The sequence below is a fragment of the Daucus carota genome, chromosome 3 (genome assembly GCF_001625215.2).
Source record: "Daucus carota subsp. sativus chromosome 3, DH1 v3.0, whole genome shotgun sequence".
NCBI classification, from domain to species: Eukaryota; Viridiplantae; Streptophyta; class Magnoliopsida; order Apiales; family Apiaceae; genus Daucus; species Daucus carota.
In genome coordinates, this window is record NC_030383.2 from 39,678,774 (window position 1) to 39,697,706 (window position 18,933).

Below are 18,933 nucleotides of genomic sequence, written 5' to 3' on the forward strand. Positions count from 1 at the left end.
ATAAGGAAAACAATTCAGCCTCATTCCCTTTCTTTCTCCATGTTTTTCTTTCTTCATTCCATTCCGTTTCCTTCTGATGAACCAGACGCCCCCTTAATGAACTTCTTTTAGTGGTGTGCAGCGGCATCCTGAAATTCTTCAGACATATGATTTTAATAAATCATTTGACGTTCTTCGTACGGATTCCTTCAAGAGTACTTGATATTTACTTGTCCTTTTATACGAGTTGAGTTGTCACCTCTTTAAGTACAAATAGGCTGAACATATGCCTTTTAGAAACTAATATACACAATGTTACCTCTAAAGTTAACGGCTGTTTTCAACGAAATGGTGGGCCAAGATTACAAACTAAGAGCTAACACAAACTTTGAGATACAAATTGCCATGTTTTAAAGTGTGGGGACTCATACGCTAATGACCAAAAATCCAGAGGTACAAAGTGCAATAATTTCATATATTAATAATAATAATGTAATATAAGAGATGAAGAGGAGAGTTTGAAAAGTTCTAGATCAATCGTTTTCCGATGGAAGAGGCGAAAGCAGCGGGTGCGGGTCAGCAGCAGCAACAAATTCAACAGCAGCAGCATCAGCATCTCATGTTACAGCAGCAGCAACAGCAGCAGCAGCAAATGGTGTTGTTGCAGCAACAAATTCAACAGCAGCAGAAGAAGCAACAAGCCATTTCTCGTTTCCCTTCCAACATCGACGCTCATTTGCGATCTGCTTCATCGTTCCGTACTCCTCCTCCCCCTGGTGCCAATTCTGCTCAATCGCTTATTCCAATTGGGAACCCTAACCCTAACCCTAGTTCCAATCTCAATCCCAACCCGAATGCTGCTGCTAATCATCCTAATCAGAACGCTGGTTCCTCCCAGCAGCAGCAGCAGCTGAATCGAACGGCTCCTCCCCCTTCTGCGGAGCTGCAAATGGCGTATCAGGATCTCTGGCGGGTCTGTCATCCTGATCACAAACGCCCCTTTTCTTCTCTTGAAGACGCGTGTCACAGGTTCCCCCTTGCCACTTCTCTACTTAATTACTGCATTTGCACTTTCTGTGTTTTTTCTCTTTCCTTCTGCTTTTGCATCGTGTCTCCACAGGAATTTCTCTAGAAGAATAATAATATATATCACACTGTGATCATTACTTTTCGAAGTTTTTAAAAAACAAAGTTAAATGTAGATCATTTTGCACTTCAAAATTTACAATGAACAATTTAATGTAAAATTTGGGGCTGCTACGTGCCCAACATTATTCCCAACAATGTGTAAAATGGGAGTTCAGGTTCAACATCTTTTTGTTTATGTTGGTAAGGTTGGTTAAGGTACGTGTTAAGGCTTTTAGTTAACTACTGAACATCTACTTTGTTGATATGTGTTTTCTTAGGACTTCTTTTATGTGCTAGTATTGTTATGGGTTATTCTTATTTCAATGTTACACTATCAACTTCAGTGGCATACAAGTTCATCACCATGGTGATTTCGCCGCACATCCTAATTGCTATTTTATTGGTTTTGTATTGGTTGAAAGGCTGACGTTATTAACAACTTGGGAGTGCTTTGTTGTCAGTTCAGGACTTGGAGGATTGGGAAATATAATAATGAGTGTTATCAATATTTTGAGAAAAATGGGCATGATTTTGTAAACGAAATTGGGGTGTTATATGATGATAATTCTTCAAGTTGGGGTGTTTTCTATTTTTTTTTATGATTTATGTAATTAATTATTATTTTTATATATTATTTTAATGTGACAGCACACTACGTCAACTTCAATGAACATACAAGTTCATCAAGAAGATGAGTTTGCCACACATCCTTAAATGCTAATACATTGGTTGACCAATGTGATTAAAATCTTGGGAGTTATTTGTCGTCATTTTGGGACTTGGAAGATTGGGAAAATAATTATGAGTGTTAACTATATTTTGAGAATAATGGAATAATCTTGCAAATGAAATAGGGTGGTATTTGATAATAAACTTTCAAGCGACATGTCATAGATGCTCTATCTTGATTTGTTTTGTTGATTTGCCTTTTTCTTTCAGTTATGTATCATGTGTAATGATTAAGATATTTCATCTTAATTGAATGTGACACTATGGTAACTTAAATGGCATTGAAGCTTATCACCATGGTGAGTTTGCTGCACATCGGAATTGCTATTATATTTGTAAAAAGAATGATGTCATTGAAAGCTTGGATACTTGTTGTCATTTCGGGACTTATGCATCATGCGGTACGAAGCGCATTGCTCTGCTGAAGCGGTGCGCCTTGAGTGAAGCGTTCTTGTGGGGCTTATATGCGGGGCGCTTCCAAACCGCAGCTAAAGCGCGATTCCTTTGAGATTTTGCCTTTATCTTTGACGGGGTCATATAAAACCCTATTTCTCAGCCGACAGTCATATTCGCGCCATCTTCTCCTCCCTTCTATATGATTGGCGTCTGAAACAGAGATAGTCTCTTCTTCTATGCATATACATAGACACATGCACACGCTGTTATATTAAAATATATATGCACGCATTGATATACACGTGACACACATTGCTAAAAATATGCACACTGTTAGATGCTGTACTCTATATACAAAAATAAGCCCTCATTTACTATATATACTGGTTATACACACTGTTTATTCTTATACTTATCTTCTAATTGTTTCTTTATCACTAATTAGCATATACTAAACTATATATGACAGCACTCAGCTAGATATAGTACTAAGCTATTAGCTATATATACTGAATTACTGATTATGAGTGTGAGTGTCTGATTATATATTCAAATTTGAATGTGTTATATGAAGATGACGAATAGTGAATTAGCTATGCATATTTTGTTGTTACTTTGACTTCACATTATTATAGACCATAAATTTATGTGCCGAAACTAGTAGTTTTATCATATATGATATGATAATATAGTTTTGCTTATATGTGTTCTATAAACTTATAAATTTCATATCCTTTTTCTTATACATGTTCTATAACTTATAAAGTTTTACATTATATACCATGCATATATTTATGTTACTTGTCTTCGATTTGCCTGTTTAATAACACTGTTCAAGATCACAAGATTGTGAATGACGAGAGTTGACGGTGTACATGATTCATCAAAGGATCAGTACTCAACGATGTGGTTTTGGGGCTAGTACTACTTAAGATCAATCCACCTAACACAAGATTACTGGCACCAGATTGAATTTATATTTGTTACTCTGCGTTGAATAAAGGGTGAAAAGCATGGTTGTCATGTTGTTGACTAGTCGAGCAGTCGAGGTGGGGTAATCGACTGGAGAAAAACTGGATTCTCGGCCAACTGTGCGCGACTGGTCGTCGAGCAGTTGAGATGTGCTAGTCGACTGAAGTTGTTGACTTGAAAAAAACTGGAATTTTGGTCGACTTGTCGACTAGTCGGGTCGACTAGTCGTTTCAGGTCATCGGCTGGTACAAACCTAACCCAAATCCATCAAGAAAACCTAACTTTGTATGCCTGGCATTGTTCAAAGAGACGAAGATCTGTTGTAATTTGTGAAACCCCGTATCTATTCATCACCAACACCGTTGTATTCAATTTGACTGTTCTTCAAGGCTTCTTCTTTGGACGATATACATATACACATTATTGTTTATGTGTTGTGTGTATTACTGTGTGTTTTGAGTTGTGATGTTTCACCATTCACATCTAAATTATATAGATAATAGATCTAATCCTGCAGCTAGTGTTTATACATATATAGATGTATGTATGTATTGTATATGCTGTATCTGTTGGTATTCCTGAGTTAATATATGTGTATATAATTGTTTATTAAATGCATGTTATTAATTAAGTGCCAGTTCATCTTTACGTGGGATTGTTGTTTTTCAAGACTTGATTTAGTTACCTCAAAATAATATGGATATATATAATTACATATTGTATTTAATAATAATAATAATAATAATTATTATTATTATTTATTTATTAATTAATTTCTTTATTTATCGATTTATCGACTAGTCCAGGACTACTCGACTAGTCGGACCTCTATCAGCTAGACTCGACTTACCGTCGTGACAACAATGATGAAAAGCAGACCAACTATTGGCTTGAATGGTTTGGGTTCTGAACATTGTTTTTGCAGGCCGACTAACTATTAATTGCAAATGCAGTTGTGAGAAATGTGAGGAACCAAATGTTTTCGGTATTAGTTGTATTAAGTAGTTACTGAAACTCATTGGCTTGGATAGTTGTTTATTAATGATTGATTGTGGAAGACAACTGTTAAATGCAGTTTTTAGAAATGAGGAACAAGTAGATGTTTCCAAAAAGCACAAATATATATATATATATATATATATATATATATATATATTTTCATTGAATTGATGAAAAGTGACTTGGGTCTTGTTGATGGTACTACTATTATAATTTATATAAATGATCACATAAGATATGAATTTTCTTTTTGAAGTACTTAAAAGCATACATCTACACTCATCCATAGAAAGAGACTACAACCTTTTGCCCCTTGTAACCAAAAAATTGAAATAATATACCAAATAAATTAAACAACATACAAAATAACCTACAATATTACCTTTCTTATAGAATAAGTCAAAAACAGCATCTAGGTTACTTTTAAGTCCATGATGTACGCAATCGAACCTTTATACCATAATTGGAAATCACATACATATGTTCGTGGAATAATTTGACACGACAAACATGTGGCTTTATGATTACAAACGAAGATGATGACAATTGCGGGAGTAATTATGTGTGCGCGCGCGCGCGCATATGCATGTATGCATAAGCTTTTGATCAAAAGAATCAAATTTAACCTAGAAACTTCTCTTCAACCCTAATCTTTTAAGTTGAATAAAACCCAACCACCACACAAATCTTAATTAGGTTACCCGGACTGGGTTGCGACGGCCTGACACGGGTGCAGATAGTGTTGGAGCCTTAGATTTTTGATAATTAGGCTTCATGGATGTGAGTCCAAAATCGGACATGGGTGTAGGGATTTGACATATAAGCTTGGGAATTTATATTTTCTTAATCCATTTTACATCTGAAAAAGTACGTATGACTAGTGTCTTCTACTAATTAAGCTTATATGCATCATTATATGTGTCATAAAGTCAAATGATAACATAGAAAGGTCATATATGGACTTAATATTTTAAGCAAGTTGTTGCAAGGTCTTTTATATCATTTTGATCTTACGTTGTTACAAGATGAAGTGTCCAGTTTCAATACGAAGGATCAGACTCAGATTGCATACCTACACCCATGTCATGTTCGGTCGACAAGGGTAGAAGGCCAAAATTGAAGAGTCCGGGTAACAGAGAATCTTATCCTATTAGTCACCTTCTCTTCTCGCGATGTGACCACCCCACCTTATCCCATCTTAGTTCGTTTATCTATCCTCGTTATACATACCGCTTGCTTTTCACTCCCATGATATCTCATACATGCTTTTAGATTAGGTATAAAAGGTGTAACCTGTAACCTTTTCCTGTGATTGCAAGTTGCAACATTGTGAATCTTCTAGATTTAATCTGGACTTGTCGACACCATAGTTGTGCAGATACAATTAAGATGACTTGGAACATGTTGATTGCACCGTGTCCATTTTATTAGTACCTTTATAATCACTATATATTAAAAGTAAGTCTGGATGCATTTAGTTACACAAGTTATGCCATGAACAAGAAAGGGGATAAGTGGCAAAAACATTCAAAAAGACCTTAAGGGTCACTGGTACAGTACTTGTAGTTAAGACTCAAAGTATTCAAAAGAAGAGAGAGTAGATACCGGTGGCAGAGGCTTGAATATTAATTGACGGAGGCAGGGATATTATTGAGGGTACTCAAATAGAAAATTTATTAGGAAAACTTGAGATGTAGACCAATTTCGCCAAATGAGATATAAAAAATAAATTAGTGTCCTCCATAAAAAGCAATTTATAAAAGAAGCAATGCCTTTATTCTTTAAGCGCCGCGGCAATTGGTATTTTAGATCTAGTTTACGGAATCCTAGATTACTGTTTCCAGGGTTTAGGGTATTCCAAGGCACCCTCTGGTGTTTTAGTGCCTCCTATACTGGTAGATATATTAAAAGGGATCTCTTTCTGTTGATAGCATTTAAAGCGCTTTTTTGCATGCTAAAGTTGCTTATTTGTTTGATTGCTACTAAATATTCTAGTTGCAGAAGAATTATATAACTAAATAATCTAATTGTAGAAAAAAATATTTAAATGATTTGTTGTGATGTCACAGGATTAGAAGGAATATAAATTATGCGAACTATTTATTTTCATTGTATACAATATGTTTTCCGACTTTGGTGCTTTGTCGTTGACATGTCTTGGCCATTCAAGATCAACTTGACAGGATACTGTAGTCAGTAATGTCTATATTTTGCCTTTAATTATTATGGAAAATACAACACTAGCCTCTTCAAACACAAATTTTCTTGCAGGCTGCTACCATACCATGTCGTAGCGGACTATGAAGCAGAGGAAGATGACAGAATCCTTGATTCTGATACTACAGGTCAGATGCTGTCTCGCTCCCAGCAGTGGGACCACAATATTGCTGCCAAAGTTTCAGAATTTGTTGGGACTTTTGAGAAACAGGTGTATGCCTTCAATATAATTACTCGTAAACGTGCTCTTGGGGAATTTCGATCAGAGGAAAGATTGATGCTCGAGCAAATCCTCTTACAGGAAGAAAGACGAGCCCTGGTTGAGGCGAGAGCTGAACTGGATTCGAGGCAGAAGGCAGGTCGGGAGGCTCATGAGGCTAGTTTAAGAATGGCAGCCATGGCTCATGCGGAGCAAGCTCGTGCAGAGTCACAAGCTCATGCGGAAATGATGGCTCGAGGTCCAATAAGACCAAATGCACTTGGGTCCCAAGGGAGTAATATTCAAATTGGTCATAGCATGGCTGACCAAGAGCAAGAAGATAACCCAGAAGAGACGATCAATGGCTGGGCAAACAATGCTCAAAGAGATGAAAAAGAACCTTCGGAAGACTTTCTAAATGATGAAGAGACAGAAAACGGGGATGGTGGTATGGGAGAGTTTGATTTGAACACCAGGTGAGCTATCTGGACTGGACAGAGACAATCATGTAACAGCTGTCTTATTTCATAAGACTTAGTTCTAGAGTAAGGGCCAGGAAACAGGCTGATCTATATACATTGCAAAGACGATTGGTAGATCTTTTGGCCTGTGTAGTGGCTGAGCCTAGAAAACTTGCTTCCTGAATCTTAATATGTACTTATTGTCGTCTGAGATGCTGAACATGTTTTAACTTTGGAGTTCATGTTAAGGAGGTTAAATAAAACTGTTGAACTTCTATTAAGTATGTCGTTTATATGGTCCTATGCGTGGTTTTTGTGAGAAATTCAGCCTGCAGAAACACACATGAATTTGGTCGTGTTTATGAACCCCTATTGTTTTTCTTACAGTATGTTGCTTAGTCTGCCTTGTCTTTGGTGTCCATTGGTTTCAAAAACACAATTCCCAGTCCTCTTCCTGCAAAATTGTCAATTTAGATAGTATGAAGGTTAGTTTATCGTCTAGTTGCTTTTACAACTGAGCAACAGGTCATATAGCTGATGGATGTCAAGAAGGGAAACTTCATGCCCAAAAATTGACATTGCATAGCTGCAGTAAATCCCAATGACATGAAGGATAAGTGTAACGAACTAAAAGCTCAACCTGATGGGGCTCAAGTTAGATGAGACTCCTAAATATTTATTTGACGCTTGTTAGGTTATTCTGAAGGTTTGAATGATATAAGATTGTGTTTGGGAACATGTATTTCATTTCAAATGAAATGATTTGAGATGTCATTTCAAATTTTGAGTTTATACTAGTATATGTTGCCCTGGATTTTAAATGAAATTGCAATCCAACTTTTTTTGTGTGTCCAAACATGTCATCTGATCAAATCTGATATTTTGAATGAAATCCAAGTTCCCATAAAATCATTCCGATAGTCCCGTAGATAACATATATTTGATGAAATGATGACAAAGATTGTATATGTAAATTAGATGATGAAATGATTTTTCTTTTTGCACAGAATGATGATAGATAAATGAGAATTGATAATTTAGTTGGAGACCGTTTGTAAAGAAAAGAGCTACTAACCGAATTATCAAAAAACCTTTAAACTTTTGTTTTTGAGTGACAATTAGGGCTGTAAATTGATACGGACTATCCGGTGTCTCGGCTCATATCCGGCTCAAAAATATGATACATGTCTCATATCCGTTTTGAAAACGATCCAAATCTGGCGGAAAAACTAAGCCCGTATAATATATGATCCCGGATACGAGCACACCTATACCCGCTCAGATTCGGTCTCATATATTTTTTCATAATATGATCCTACCCGAATAACCGAATATGATCCACGGTTCATATTCGATTCAAGCTCATATACATATTATATTTTAACATTATCATATTTGCAAGTAAATAGTCATCATTTTATAAAATTTTAATATCTTATTTAAGTTTATATCTTCATAAAATATGATTTATTTAATGTGATCATGCTTATTATCTTCATATATATTTAATAAATAATATATACCAACATATAACTATAAGTTTTAATTTAATATTATTATACTTTATAATATTATGTTTACCTAGACTAAATGATAATTATTGAACGACTGAAATAATAATGATATTTAATGTTAGTGGATCATATCCGGCTCATATTTGATGGATCATAAACTACCCGGTTAATAAATAGAAAATACGATACTGGATCATATGGTTCAGATCCGAATCTCAAATACTCGGGATCGGTTTATATCTGAATAAAACGATCCCGGACCCAAATCTGGACAAGCTAAAAATTAAATGATCCGGTACTTGAGCAGAGGGGTACCCGGGATCACCCGGATCATTTTACAGCCCTAGTGACAATCTCAATAAATTTTATAAAAAATATAAAACACACCATGGCTAAATTTACCAATCTGACTTGTTAAGTATCTTTCCGCATCTTTTTAATACATGTGTCACATATCGCCTATTCATTAATAAATGAAAATTGTGTATTAATAATTTATAATATTTCATTAATCCATGCTACAGAGATGATCCAAGGGTTTTCATCGTATGTACCAAAGACTAAATTATTTTGACTGTTTTTATAATTTATTTAAACTTAAATTATATTAATTATTCTGCTTAAGTCTCTAACTTCTTGACTATATATATATATATATATATATATATATATATATATATATATATATATATATATATATATATATATATATATATATATATATATATATATATATATATATATATATATTCTAGTTAAGAATAATTGGTGGATTGTGATTGTATAGTACCTTTGTTAATTTTGATTTAAATAATAACATGTAAACAAGTGAAGATGTGCTTGTCTGGTATCTTATTTTTTTTATTGTTTTTTATTTTATTATATTAATTTTAATTGTTATAATTTGTCAAGTAAGCTACTTAATCATCATGATTACTTGTTAAAACTCACAGATACGAAAGTTTATATCAAGATTGTAAGTTGTATTTATTTTAGATCTTGTAGGTAAATTTTGACAAAAATATTTCTTTTTAGTTATTTTTACTAATTTTGACTAGTTTTAGTCATGTTGTCACATAACATAATGTTAATCATGATTACTCCATGTCAGCGATAAATAACTCTGATTAAAGTTTTTCATAGATTTAATAAAGTTTATTGGGGTTAGTGAAAATAAAAGTTTAAAGCTTTTTTTGGCAAAAAAAATGACAAGTTCATTGGATTTTTTGGTTAATAGCTCTAAAGAAAAAGAAAAAAAAACGAGGTCAACATTTACAGCGCCCGTTTGTTTCGTGGAAGCAGAAACTGCTTCTCCTTGAGCGTCTGTTTTTTTGATCCGTTTGTGTAAATAAGTAGAAGCACTTTTAAGAAGTTGAGAATGCTAACTTTTCTCTCAAAGCTTCTGCTTGTTTTCCAAACACTTTATAATTAACTTATTAATTCTCATATCTATTCCACTTATTTACTTTAAGCAAGATGTCACTTTTTTTAAACTTGTCCAAATGATCCCACAATATTGCATTCAATTTTTGTAATCAACTATTTTTTCTATAATTCCAATCGAAGAAAGTGTTGTAGTTTGATTCGACTATATCGACTGAAGCACTTAAAATGGACAAATTCATTCTAAATTATCAAGTTTTTTTGGGGTTTGAACCCATATCTCCGATCCAAGATTTTGATATCCAAATAGCAGCGAATTGAAGAGATACGAAATATTTTGTTTTTTTTATAAGCAGGGATTTCATTAATATAAATTAGCCCAGGATCTTTATAAGAACTCTAGATAACTGGAAAAGGACTTAATCAAGATTCACTTGATTCAAAACAAAATTAGGACATACCACAAGGGTATGAACTGGATGAGACCCTACCAACAAAAGACCACTTAAACAACTTAAACACACTTAAACATAATTAGATAATAATTACTAAAAACAAAACAAACTTAAGAACCCTAACAGGGCCATGCACCACCAGCAGCAGATCGACTTCCCCTTCAGTTGCGGTTTCCAAAGCCTGGCTGTCCAACTCCATCCAACAAAATGTTCACCTCCTCAGTGTCGTCATCAGAAACATCCACCACTTCCACATCATTGCCCGCCTCAACCTCTTCATCTTCCTAGAGCCAGTCTTCATATTCATCTTTGGACATGGTCTCGAACTTACCCTGGCAGGTACCTAGACCCATGTCCAAACTCCACAACTCCTTTACCTGAACAAACAGACGACAGATCACCACCAACCTAGTCCTCTGCTGAGACCCAACATGAGCTAAATACCTGGCCAGCGCATTCTGTGACTCCTTAACTGCCCTCACCACCAGGGTTAGGTTTGGGTCACTTTTGCGCTGGTTGAGCTGCTGGATGACATTCTCATGATTGGGGTCTGAGTACCACTTCCATTCCTCCCACTCCTTGACAGCTTCCTTGTTGTCTGACTCCAGTTCCTCCAGTTCCACCATGTGTTCGTCCTCCAGAAAAGCCCCTTTCAATCCGATCAGCATCACCCAGAGTTCATTGCCACGCTTGGTCAGGTCTCTGATTGTTCCTGAGTACATCTTGATGATGGTGCCCTTTCGATCCCTCACGACGATCCCAATACCGGAGTCATTTCCGTTTGGCATGGGGTGATCAAGAGTGAAAGCATGGACATTCACTTTGGCGAAACCCTTGAGGGGGCCAACCCATGACTTAACCATTATGAACTACTATTTCAAAGAAAACCCTAACTGAGAATTATGAGAGATTGTTTGAGAGACTGATAGTGTAGCTATCTGAGAGGCCGTCTTTATAGCCAAACGCGTGCTTGTTGAGTATCTCAGAGACTTACATAATTACACTGCGCTGCCCAATGAAAATGCATGCATGCTGCAGTTTTATTTTGCTAAGACACGCATTTAGATTTCCAACAGCAGCAAATATTCTCCCAATAATAGTCACTGGACGCTTCTTATTACCGGGCTAGGCTTATTAATAGCTATACTTAGCACTAAATTCAGATTATTAATATTTGGGCTGGCCTAAAAAGGGACATAACATTTCTCCAAAAGAATGATTAAACCAAGCCCACGATGTCCCTTATCAGCAACATGCATATATCATGGATGGAGTCTCTCTACCCTCCTTAGCTAATTTATTCGCTCCCACCAGCTTCTCTCTTGAAAGAAATTTTATTTTATATAGGCTGTTGAGAATCAAGCTTTTCCACTCCTTACAAGACTCAAAAAGTTCTTCTTCAATAATGCCAGATCTTTCTTTTAGGAAGGACTCCTGTAGATACTTAGAATCACTGTAGAAAGTGAAGTAGCCTTTGAGACTTTGATTTGCTGAGGTGTGGGAATATAAGAATGTAAGAGCTTGCTTCTCAGCTTCTAGAGGGGAGCTTGCATTGGTAGGACCCAAGAAAATAAAGATAATATTTCCCTCCAAGTCCAGTAGACACCCACCTATTCCACTTTCAGTTGGTGAATTGCTAGTACTCTTCCAAGACCCATCCACAAAGCCATAATAGTTACAGTTATCCCACACTTTGATCGTTTCTTGTGGTTTAGAGTTTTGAAGCATTATGGAGCCAATAGGATTGACTTTCCATAAACGCTCCAAATTTGCTGAAATTTTATTAGAAGCAAGTAGCCATTTAAATGATCTGATTTGAAGCAGGAGCTTCCATTGGCATATGTCCAATTGTAAATTCTTGAAAACTATGTCATTTCTAGCTAGTCAGATTGACCAAAGGCAAGCACAAACTACAACTGCCCATGCTTCCTCCAACTTAGGTGATTTGATCAGATTGAAAATATCCCAAACAGTTCTAGCTTCGAACAACTTCCCCTGGTTTAAGCTCCACCAGTCTGCAACCATTCTCCATGCATAAGCTTCCAAAAGAAGATGTTTCCCTTAGGAGGGACTTTAAATCTCCACATGATTTCCCAGTTGGCATTGTAATTCTGGTCCTCCCCATTTAGAGCCTTATATTCTTTCTTTGAAGTGTGTGGGGAGCTGCTGTGTCCCCAAAGTACTTTATCCTCTCCTTCTTCAAGGGTGATGCCATTTGTAGTCTGTAGGATCTCTTCTTCCTCCTCCTTTTCCCATGCTCTCAGAGCTCTAGACCACCCTAGAATATGTTTCCTTTCCACATACTCCTTAACTTGCTTAACAGACCATAGTTGATGGACTGAGAGATTATATAGTCTTGGAAATTTGATGGCAAGAGACCCACCATTCAACCAGTGATCTTCCCAAAAGAGAACTGATTTACCATTCTTAATTATCCATACAAATGGGTCTGGAAAAGATGAGGCCCCCATAGTTCTTTCTGCAGGGAGTTAATGGAAGCAATAGTTCCTGAGAGGTCCCTTCTATTTCCACATGGTTCCAGTCCTTCAAATGATTTCAGAAGATATTTCTTTTGTATGACTGTCCAACAGAAAGAGTTTCTATCTTTGAACCACTTCCAACTCCATTTTAATAAAAGAGCATGATTCCTATATTTCAAGTTGTTTAAACCCAAGCCACCCTGATTTCTAGGTTTGCATACCATTTCCCAATTAATTAAGTGCATATTCCTCTTGTCTTCTTTATCTCTCCAGAAGAAGGATCTTCTAATCTTGTCCAATTTCTGAAGCACTCCCACTGGAATCTTATACATTCAAAACCAATAGATGGGTAAGCTGTTGATTACAGAATATAATAAGACTCTCCTTCCAGTTTGGTTTAAAGAGCTACTTTTCCATCTAGCCAACTTGGATCTGCATTTCTCAATTAATGGTTGTCAGAATACTTTCCTTGATGGGATAACTCCTAAACAAGCCCCAAGATAATATATTTAGGGGTAGGGGTAGGGGTAGGGGTAGGGGGGAGGTGCCCTGCTTGCATCCAAGGATATTTAACCACTCAGATATATCTCTTTGCCCCCAACTGTATAGGAGACTCTTGTCAAAATTAATCTTTAGCCCAGAAACCAGTTGGAAACACTGTAGATACAATTTAACATTCCTTATATTTTCTACATCAGGCTTCCGAAAGAGGATGGTGTCATCAGCATGCTAAAGGTGAGTTATTAATAACCCCAAATTTTCTTCTCTTATCCCCTGAACTAATTCCTCCTTCACTGCATTGCACATTAAAATGTTAAAAATCTACCCTGTAATGTTAAAGAGGAGAGTTGACAAAGGATCTCCTTGCCTCAAACCTTTCTCTTGGTTAAATTCTTTAGTGGGGGATCCATTAACTAATACAGAGACCTTCATTAAATTGAAAACGGATATTCAAATTAAGAATAATTGGTGGATTGTGATTATATAGTACGTTTGTTAATTTTGATTTAAAAAATAACATGTAAATAAGTGAAGATGTGCTTGTCTGGTATCTCATTTTTTACTGTTTTTTCTTTTATTACATTAATTTAAATTGTTATAATTTGTCAAGTAAGCTACTTAATCGTCATGATTACTTGTTAAAACTCACAGATACGAAAGTTTGTATCAATATTATAAGTTGTACTTATTTTAGATCTTGTAGTTAATTCTTGGCAAAAATAATTTTTTTATAGTTATTTATACTAATTTTTGACTAATTTTAGTCATGTTGTCACATAAGATATGTGTTAATCATGGTTACTCCATGTCAGCGATAAATAACTATGATTAAATTTTTTCATAGACTAATAAAGTTTATTGGGGTCGTTAGTGAAAATAAAAGTTTAAAGCTTTTTTGGCAAAAAAATGGCAAGTTCGTTGGGTTTTTTGGTCAATAGCTCTAAAGAAAAAGAAAAAAAACGAGGTCAACATTTACAGCGCCCGTTTGTTTCATGGAAGCAAAAACTGCTTTGCTTGAGCTTCTGTTTTTCTTGATCCGGTTGTGTAAATAAATAGAATCACTTTTAAAAAGTGGAGAAATCCTAACTTTTCTCTCGAAACTTCTACTTCTTTTTCAGACACTTTATAATTAACTTATTTACTTCTCAATTCTATTACACTTCTCTCTACTTTAAGCAAGATGTCACTTTTTTTAAACTTGTTCAAACAGTCCCACAATATTGCATTCAATTTTTGTAATCAACTTATCAGATATTTTTATGCCTATTTTTTCTTTATAATTATAATCGAAGAAAATGTTGCAGTTTGATACGACAATATCGACTGAAGCACTTAAAATGGACAAATATATTCTAAATTTTCAAGTTTTTTCGGGGTTAGAACCCATATCTCAGATTCAAGATTTTGATATCCAAATAGCAGCGAATTGAAGAGATACGAAATATTTTGTAATTATGATTTATTGATATACAATTAAGTCATTAATACGCATTATTAATGCATACTAATATTATTTAATCTCATGTTAGAAACTTTTTTAATTTTGTAGTATAAAGTGGTTACATTTAATTATTTACACTGAAATATTAAATTATATATTTGATTATTTGAATAATTTCTCGATCACATAATATTGTTTATGAAACGGATCAATTTTTTAGTATAATATGAGTTAATGTATGTACAAAGGTACAAAATGAGCTATATTTTTATATTAAAAGTTAATTACATTGAACATAAATTTTCATTTCAAACAACTTACTAATAATATAATGAATAAATTACTTATTTACATAATGTAATATGTTTACTCTGCTAAGTACATGGGAATTAGTTGAAATATGATGTGTTTATTTATCCGGAATAAAATAACATAAATTCCGGTGGCCCCAGTCTCATTGCTCATTCTAAATTTATAAAATCTTATGTAAGAAAATTTAAGAGACAGTTATGTTCAAGATTTCCTTCTATTCAAAAATTGAATCGGATATATTGTGATTGAAACTAGAAAGAAAGATAGTAAATCTGTCTAATTGTCCAAGATTTTCTTGAATTTGGATAAATTATGATTGAAATTAAAAAAGAAAGACTATAAATATGTCTAATTAATACAAAATTTACTCGGTTAGTCGAGAATTGAGTTTTCTCTCCAACCTTACACATAAGACTCATAAGAAGGCATTTGATTAATTATATTATATAGTAAAAAATCTGTATTGGTTAATCATGATTAATTTGTACGTAGTAAAAAAAAACCCTAGTTTTCTTTTTATCTTTTCTCTCTATTCGCCTCCCTCTTTTCATCTCCGACGGGGCTTCCATCGGTTTCCGGTGGAAAGCCCCAAATCTTTTCGTTTGATTGCTAGTTTTTTATTGTTCTTGCTTTTTCATTGAGTTTCTTAATAAATCTCCATATTTGGGGAAAGTTTTCTTAGATCTATATCACCGAAACTTTCGATTTTCGTTCTTATTCGCTTCCAGAGGCCTTTTTGGATTTGTGAGTGGATCGATTATCTCCTAAGCGTCGTGGTGCCGATCTAATTGTTTTAGTTTATTTTTTATTATAGTTTGATTTCTCTCCCTGGTGAGAGTATGTGATCTTTCTCTCCTTTTGTGAGAGTAGTTTGGATTCATCGATAAAGCCTTTCGGGAATTGCATTTGTGGTTGATAGCTCAAACGGAGTTTTTGGAAAAGATGGTGAACACAGAGCAAGGATCCATACATGTACCATCGTCAATTTCAACATCGCTTAGGTATGAAGACAGGCATGTTAATTTTTTCTATATTTGTTCGACTCGATCATTCTTGTAGATGCCGTATGGCTATTATTTATTGAATTATCTCCTATTCTTCAAAAAAATTTGTACGTGGTTAATATCTTGGATGAAATTTAAATATATTATATACTAAAAATTTGTATTGGATAACTCATGATTGATTTGTACGTGGTTAATATCTTGGATGAAAATTAAAAAAAAAAAAAAAGAAAGTTGAAGAATGATATTACTCGTCTAAAATTTAGAAGTGGTCTCCGATTATTCCTAAAATAATTTATATTGCACTACATTAAATTTAAATTTACTTAAAATAAATTTGAAATTCTATTATTATCTAATTATATTTATATTAATTTCTAATTAGATAATGAAAACTAGTTGATTAAATTGAATGGTGAATATTATTGGTCTAAAATTTAGGGATGACTTCCCATTGATCCTAAAATAGTTTTTATTTTCTGATTGGTTAACTGCTTAAAAACTGAGTTGGCATATAAAAAAAAATATAGTCAACTTATTCAAAAAATTGCACCCAACCATACCCACTCCTTGTCTATAATTATGAGAAATCTGTGAGAATATTACACACCACTTATGGTTGATTAAATTGAATAGTGATATTATTGGTCTAAAATAAAATTTAGGGATGACTTCCCATTGATCTTAAAATAATTTATATTTTTTTGATTGGTTAACTGCTTAGAAACTGAGTTGGCATATAAAAAAAAATATAGTCAACCTCTTCAAAAAATTGCACCCCAAACATACCCACTCCTTGTCTATAATTATAAGAAATCTGTGAGAAGATTACACACCACTTACTACCATATTAAATTGATATATTCTATTTATAACAATCTAAAATTTTAATAACATACTATTTTTATATTATAACCAACTCATATAGCCAATGCCATCGAAACAAAGTGTCTTACTAGTCTAGCAAATTTAACATAATGTACTACAGGTCCAACTTAAAACATCTCTAATCATGAGAAACCCTTAGCTAAAAGCTTAGTTGGCATACCAAATATAAAAATTATAGCCAACATCTTTAAAAATCGGCACTCCAACCATAGCCACCATTCGTCTGTAATTATAGCCAACCTCGTATGGATGACTATATTTGTCGATCCACTACAGGTCTGCAAGAAATCTTTAAGAATATTACACATCACTTATTACCATATTAAAGTGATGGATTCTATTTATAACAATCTAAAATATTAATAACATATTATTCTTAAATTATAGCCAACCAATTAGTCAGTACCGTCGAAGCAAAATTCTCTCAGACTCAGCAATTTTTACATAATGTCCTACAGGTTCAATTTAGCCAACCATTATAAGACATCTCCAATGGCGTTGACTATAATCGACAGGTTCAATTTAGCCAACCATTATAAGACATCTCCAATGGCGTTGACTATAATCGTTGGCTAAATTGAACCTGTAAGACATTATGTAAAATTTGCTGAACATGTAAGACATTGTGCTTCAATGGTATTGGCTATATTGGTTGGGTATAATTTAAAAATAGTATGTTATTAATATTTAGATTGTTATAAATAGAATATATCAGTTTAACATGGTAATAAATAATATGTAATCAGCTGGAAGGAGGAAAATAAATTGCAGGAGATGACGTGGAATTCGCTACAGATCTATAGCGGATCAACAGATATAGCCATCCATAGGAGGATGGCTATAATTATACATAAAGGCTTGTTGTGGTTGGAGTTACATTTTTTGTGAACATTGGCTATAAAATTTAATTTTGGAAAGCCACCTAGAATTTTAGCTAAGGGCTTGGGAGAGTTGGAGATGCTCTAACTAATCCAGTTGGATATGCTCTTAGTTTGGTTAGGAAAATGTTATTTCGAGAGCAACTTTTTTATTTTCAGAGCAAATTCAATTCTCTCTCCCTTTGCATCCACATAGATCATACAACTTCAATGTCTGCAAATTGCTCCGGAAATTAAAAGATTGATCTCGATATAATATTTCCTTTTAGTTAATATCTTGATTAAAGGAAAGTTTGACTGATAAGTATTGTTGGTCTAAAATTTAAGTGCAACTTGTGTTGATTCTAGGGAATTTATCAAATATACTACTTTTTAGAATCTTATTTGCAAAAATACCATATTCCTAAATTAATTGCATATTTACTAAACTAAGTTTCTAAATTGCAAAAATACTACCCCCTCCCCCTGCAACTAAATGCAACTTCATATGCAACTGAATGCCTGATTTCAAGTTCCACTTTTCAAATGTCATTTTCGACCAGATTTTCAGAATATATATATATATAGATATATACATATATGTATATATATATGTATATAGATATATATATATATATATATATATATATATATATATATATATATATATGGATTCCAATGATGAGGTCGAAAATGACATTTGGAGATTGGAACTTGAAATCAGGCATTTAGTTGCATTTGGTTGCATTCAGTTGATTCTATTTTGATCTAATGGCCCCGCCAGGGGCACCCATACATCAGTTGTAATTTACAGTTTTCAGTTGCATTTAGTTGCTTATGAGATTGCATATTCAGTTGAATATTGCCCCTGCGGGGCCTGCAACCCAAATCCACCACAATATCACCCCACCCTAAAAAAATTCAGTTGCTTATGAGGTTGCATTCAGTTGATTCTATTTTGATTTAATGGCCCCGCCAGGGGCACCCATACATCAATTGTAACTTACAGTTTTCAGTT

General features: G+C 34.2%; 1 protein-coding gene across 1 annotated transcript; it reads left to right on the forward strand.

The window, feature by feature from the left end:
* The first annotated feature begins 466 nt into the window (after window positions 1–466).
* Window positions 467–7,361, forward strand: LOC108214782 (uncharacterized). The gene is made up of 2 exons (XM_017386977.2): window positions 467–1,008; window positions 6,475–7,361. The coding sequence occupies exons 1-2, from the start codon at window positions 527–529 to the stop codon at window positions 7,097–7,099; spliced, it is 1,107 nt and encodes a 368-aa protein (XP_017242466.1). The 5' UTR covers window positions 467–526; the 3' UTR covers window positions 7,100–7,361.
* Window positions 7,362–18,933: the final 11,572 nt, after the last annotated feature.

Excerpts from the sequence above, each read along its gene's own strand:
- LOC108214782 (XM_017386977.2), top strand. The coding sequence starts at position 527 with ATGGAAGAGGCGAAAGCAGCGGGTGCGGGTCAGCAGCAGCAACAAATT. Across the intron at positions 1,009-6,474 it reads CTTGAAGACGCGTGTCACAG|GCTGCTACCATACCATGTCG; the intron begins GTTCCCCCTTGC and ends ATTTTCTTGCAG.